Here is a 6,000-nt window from a genome sequence, read left to right on the forward strand (position 1 = left end):
GACAATTTCTTCAGATATCCGTACCAGTAACTGTGTGAACCCTTACAAATATCTTCACGTTTATGACTCTGTAGGTCCTTGAAGAAATATTATTTAAAAAATTCACGATTGTGGCTCTCTTGTTTCTCGAAAAACATTCCTTAAAAATCCATGGGAAAATGAAAACATTTTCTTAAAAAAAATCCTAATTATTTCTTTCTTCCAAATATTCTTTAAAAAATCAAGTGAAGTGTTCCATTGATCCTTAAAACTTATAAACAAATATTTTTGATGGATCCTTTTAAAAATATTTATTAAATAACCAATTTTGTGCCTCTGTGGCTGCTTAAAAACAAATATTCTTCAGAAATCCATGTATGGGTTCTTAAAAAATGGAAATAGAAGTTGTGTTTAAATATATTTTTCCTAAAAATTCTTGATATTTTTTTTTTAAAGCCCATTGAATTCTTACAAGAGTTTTTAAATGAATTTCTATCGATGTCTTTTGCTACACAGAAGAATCTTGAGTTCTCCAATCTCTAGAAGATTTGTTAAAGAGTTCTTCCTTTTGAATCCGGTTTGATGGGTTTTTCATCTATGGAAGACACTTTGAATGATTTTCCCATCTTTTTCGATCCCTTGAATGGTTTTTATATCCAGATAAGACCAGGTTAAAGTTATCCTATCCTAAAAAGCCATTAAGAAAGATTTTCTATCCAGCGAAGACCTCAAATTCCTTATGTCTAAATAACTCAAAAAGGTGTTTTATCTGGAAGGACTTCCGTCTGGAAACTTGTTTAAATTTCCTCCATCTTCAGAATTCTAAAAAGGGCTCATTCTATAGAAAATGTTCAAAATAAGATTTTGTTTACAGAAGAACTAACATAAGGTCTTTCTTGGAGAAAACCTAAAACCCTTTATGTCTAAAGAACTGTAAATGGTAGTCTATCTATGGAAATGTTTTTCGAAGAAGACCCATGAAAGATTTTTCATACGAAGAGGTCTAGTTTTCACAAAACCTCTCTTGAAGGTCTTCTACATAGAGAACTGCAAATGGTCTTCTATCTACATAAAACCAGTTAAATTGCCTTCCGTCTGGTATACTCTTCTTATTGTCTTCTATCTTTAGAACTTGGAAATGTCTTCTATCTATAGAACTCCGAAAGGTTTCCAATCTATTGAAGTTTTACGAAAGGTCCTTTTCCATGGAAGAACTATTAACTAAAATATTTTATCAAAGAAGACCCCTGAAAGATCTTTCCTACCAAGAGATGTTTAGTTTTCACAGAACCTCTATTGAAGGTCATCTACATGGAGGGCTTGTTGAAAAGTTCCTCTATAAAAAACACGTTGAAAATTTTTTCTACAGGATCTGCTGAAAGATTTTTCTGAAGCCCTGTTGAATAAATTTCTTTCAAGACAAAATTTTAAAGGTTCCATCCCCTTAAGACATTTTGCAGGATATTATATTTAAAAATCCACGTCCTTACCAAATAATCATTAAAAACCCATTTTTTATAGTCTTAAAAAAATATGTTTTAAAAAGTCCAAGTTTTTGGACCTTGAAAAAATATTCTGTAAAAAAATTTCACCTTTTTGTTAAATATATAAAAAATATTCAATAATAAAACCAAGTTTATTTGGTCCTTGAAAACATATTTTTTAAAAGCTCACCTTTATTCGATATTCAAAAAAATTACAAAAAAATTGCAAAATCTTTAATCTGTTGAACCGTCTTCCATTCAGGAATATTGAAAGTTTGATAATCCAAAGACAATCTCTTAAAATGTTTTCACCCCTTTTGAAAATTATCTTTCTTTGTCTGATTTTCTGACTGAATTTCTATAAATAAAAAACCGTTAAATAAACTTGAAAATATTTATTAAACCGTTTTTAAAATAAGGCTTTAACATTTTAGAATTCCTTTCAATTTGAATTTAAATATATTTCTACTTTTTCTTATTTTCCCTCCTTCTAGGTCCTAACCTATTTAATACATTTTCTGCAACAATTTTCCCATCCCGATGTGGTGAGTGCCACCAAAATGGATTCCTCCAATTTGGCCATGGTCTTTGCACCCAACTGTTTACGCTGTACATCCGATGATCCGAAGGTGATATTGGAGAATGCCCGCAAGGAGATGTCATTTATGCGCACATTAATACAACACATGGATACGTCCCATGTGGCCAATTTAGTGTAAATACTGTTAAAATTTTATAAAAAAAAAAAAAACTAATGAAAAAAAGATTTTTTCATGAGAAAAACAGGGAAAATCACATGAAAAAATTATAAACTGAGCTAAAATTGAAACCAAAGTATTTAGAAATGCAACAAAAAAGAAAAAACGAAACAAAAACACACACAAAAGAAACAATACTCGGATACAAGCAAAAGATAGATATATTCTGTACCAAATGTGTTGTACATGCATGTTTAGAAAAAACTATTTGAGAAAAAAAGAAAGAAAACAACAATAACAAAATTTATGCAGAACAATTAAAAAATGAAGAAGAAGAAATTTTATTAACACAAAAAACAGACAGCCGTGAAACATAGAACTCAAAACACTTATACACAAAAACTAATTTTACAATATCCTCCCCCCATTTAAACCTAAATTAAGAAACCTATTTTGCTAATCTAATATTCCAAAAAAATCATTTTTCTTTGCTGCCAACTAATTTTAAAGAAATTTGGGACTGATTTTTTTTGAAAATGCGGATGGAATTTTATTTATTTAATTTTTTTTGCTTTAAAATGTTTTTTTTTATATCTGTTACTTATTTAAGCTCTATTTTATTGTTTGTTTCAACATTGTTATTAAGTTCACACATTTCAAATTCAAAAAAACATTTTTAAGTTTTTAATTTTGTTATTAATTGTCCTTTAGTTGCTTTAAGTTAAAATGGAGCCTCTTTTTTTTAAAATCATGTTTTATATACAGTGTATTCTAGAACTATTTTATGTGTAAAATACTGCCACCCTATTTTTTCAGACACTTCTCAAATCAGTTTACTATCTCTCCTAAATATGACATGGACATTTTTAAAAGCCGATGAATCTTTATTGTTTCATAAGTAGATATTCAAATCAAAGAAGAAGCTGGGTTTTTATACCCCCGCGCATATGGCTAGAGAGGGTATATATCATTTGCTACGGCCAAAACGTGCCTCTTCAAAATAACGATTTTAGACCGTACGTCTCTTTGGATCAAATCCGTTTCAGGACATTTGGAGTCGATCTAGCGATGTCTGTCTGCCCATCCGTCCGTCTGCCTGGCTGGCTAGTTGGTGCTCATGATAACTCTCGAAGGTGGTATCCGATTTGGTCCAAACTTGGTACACCGTAATATTATTAGCAAACTTAGATCGAGTTCGTAGATGGGCAATATCAGTCCACTCCTTCTTGTACCTCCCCCACTAAAGGTAAACATTTTTCAAAAAAAAAATTGCTACACAGAAAGAGAAAGGATAATCCGATTTAGCTGCGACTTTGTAAATCCTAATATTTGCATTAGTGCTAGCTTAGGTGCTAAAATCGACAATATTGTTGCACTCCATCAAGTACCTCCCCCACAAAGGGTCAAAATTTTGAATAATTATAACTCTTATAAAATGTGATGTAAGTCTCCGATCGTCTTCAAATTACACACATCGAAATATTTTTATTAACCCAAGATCTGGTGTTAAGATGGAATATGTCGGTCCACTCCTTCTGGTACCTCCCCCACAGAGGGTCAAAATTTTGAATATCCTTGAAGTTCATAAAACGCGCAAGTATCCTCTGATTCCATTCAGACTTGGTAAATCTCAATATTTCCATCAACACTAGATCTGTTATAAAGATGGTAAAGATCGGACCATTTCTTCTGGTACCTCCCCCACAAAGGGTCAGATCATAAAATCCAAAAAAGGCATCGGATTCTCTTTATATTTCACACATAGTATTATTTCTACTAACAAAAATTATGCTGTGAAAATGGGATATATTGGTCCAATCCATCTGGTACCTTCCCCACAGAGGGTCAAAATTTTAAAAAGTCATGAAGCTCATAAACCGCGAAGTTAAGATCCGATTGTATTCAGACTTGCTACATCTCAATATTTCCATCAGCACAAGTTCCGTTATAAAGATTGTAGAGATCGTCCCATTCCTTCTGGTACCTCCCCCACAAAGGGTCGAAGTTTTGAATATCCATGATCCGCAAATGTGACCTCTGATTCCATTCAGACTTGGTACAACTCAATATTTCAATCAGCACAAGATCTGTTATGAAGATGGTTGAGATCGGACCATTTCTTCTGATACCTCACCCACAAAAGGGTCAAATTTTAGAATAACCAAAGCAATCATAAAATCCGAAATATGCATCCGGTTCTCTTTATATTTCACACATCCTATATGCTGTGAAGATGGGACATATCGGTCCATTCCTTCTGGTACCTCTCCCACAGAGGGTCAACATTTTGAATATGCATGAAGATCATTAAACTCAAAATTAACATCTGTTTCCATTCAGACATGGTTCATCTCCATATTTGCCCAAATTAGAATTTTTTCGCAGTTGACTTTTTTTCTGTCCAAGGACCTGGATAAATTTCCCATATTACCACTATTTTGGATCATGCAATCAAATAAAGCACAAAAATACTTCTATCAAATTTAGTTCAATTCGCTTAGGCTGTGCGAGGAATATCCCGACATATTTTCCAAATTCCATTGGAAACATAGGGCCTCAATGACAGTGGCTCACGAAAAACAAAACTTGGGCAGATTCAATGTGAAGCTCTAATCATGATGTTACATGTTCTCTTACTTTCGTTATTAGTCGTTATTTACAAAATTTCTTCCGTATATCCTCCAAATTCCATCCGCAAAAATTTCCCCTTCTCCTATAAAATTTCATTTAAAAAGCAATTTTTTTTAAATATTTTTTCAAACAACAAAACGCATGCAAGCAAACTTTATTAAATAATTTTCAAATACTACTTTTAATGCTTAAATTATTGCTATATACATGCATATATATATAAATATACTATATAAAAAATTAACGTTTTTTTTTTGTTTTTAAACTACTATATACATATATACTTTTTTGTAATTATTGCTTATATCGTAATATTATTTAAATACTTGATTTTTATCTATATATAAATATATTTATGCTTAAAACTAATACTATTAATAATAAAAAAGTAAAAAAGAAATTATTAATAAAAATATTAATAATATGTTACAATAAATTATATACAATTTATAAATATACAAACAGAACAACAAGGAACAATTATTATTCGAAAAACAAAACAAATACTTATTAAAATTAAATTTCGAAATGAAAACCAACAATTTTTGTAGTGCTATTATTATTTGGTATTATTACTTATATAACAAAAGTCTAGTTCTATATAAATAAATAAATTAATTAATAAATAGAAAAACAAAAAAACCAACAAACTCCCTCGAAAGAAAGCAAGGAAAGAAAGGCAAAAACCAAATCCAAAACTAAAAAAAGGAATAAAACTGTACCACAAAAAGTGCTTGATATTAAAATCTCAAAATGAAAAAAAAACAACACAACACAAAAGCTAATAAAACAAACATTTTAGGTTATCTATTTTTTAATGGTTTTTCTAAGTTCTAAAGAAAACTATAATAAAAAATTAAATATATTTACTAATACATATAAAATACATGAGTCAAAAAGTACAAATTATCACAATTTTTATTTAAAATTCAATTTTCAAGCCATATAATTTGCGGCAACACAATCATTCCAATTCAATGGCCTATTGAGTGTTCGCCTAAAAGTATGCTTCAAATTTTTAAATTATGCCTAGAGGCATTTACACCGTGTTTTTATACTCGAAACACAGGATGTGATAAAATAAAACTGCAACAAAGTCAAAAGCCATAATTTTTTCCCTTTTTTAATTTTATTGAATGAATGAAAGTCGGAAATAGCTTCAAATTTTAAAATAAGTTTAGATTTGTCCGAATTGGTCATTTTTGTGA

General features: G+C 30.2%; 1 protein-coding gene across 1 annotated transcript in view; it reads left to right on the forward strand.

Moving 5' to 3' along the window:
• Nucleotides 1-5,562, forward strand: part of LOC101900558 (uncharacterized protein DDB_G0283357) — a 91,230-nt gene extending 85,668 nt beyond the window's left edge. Inside the window, exon 17 of the mRNA XM_011294767.3 lies at nucleotides 1,958-5,562. Within this exon, the coding sequence (XP_011293069.3) occupies nucleotides 1,958-2,182 (225 nt within the window). The 3' untranslated portion in view covers nucleotides 2,183-5,562. The remainder of the gene's footprint in view (nucleotides 1-1,957) is intronic.
• Nucleotides 5,563-6,000: the final 438 nt, after the last annotated feature.

The sequence above is a fragment of the Musca domestica genome, unplaced genomic scaffold (assembly GCF_030504385.1).
Source record: "Musca domestica strain aabys unplaced genomic scaffold, Musca_domestica.polishedcontigs.V.1.1 55, whole genome shotgun sequence".
Taxonomy (NCBI): domain Eukaryota; kingdom Metazoa; phylum Arthropoda; class Insecta; order Diptera; family Muscidae; genus Musca; species Musca domestica.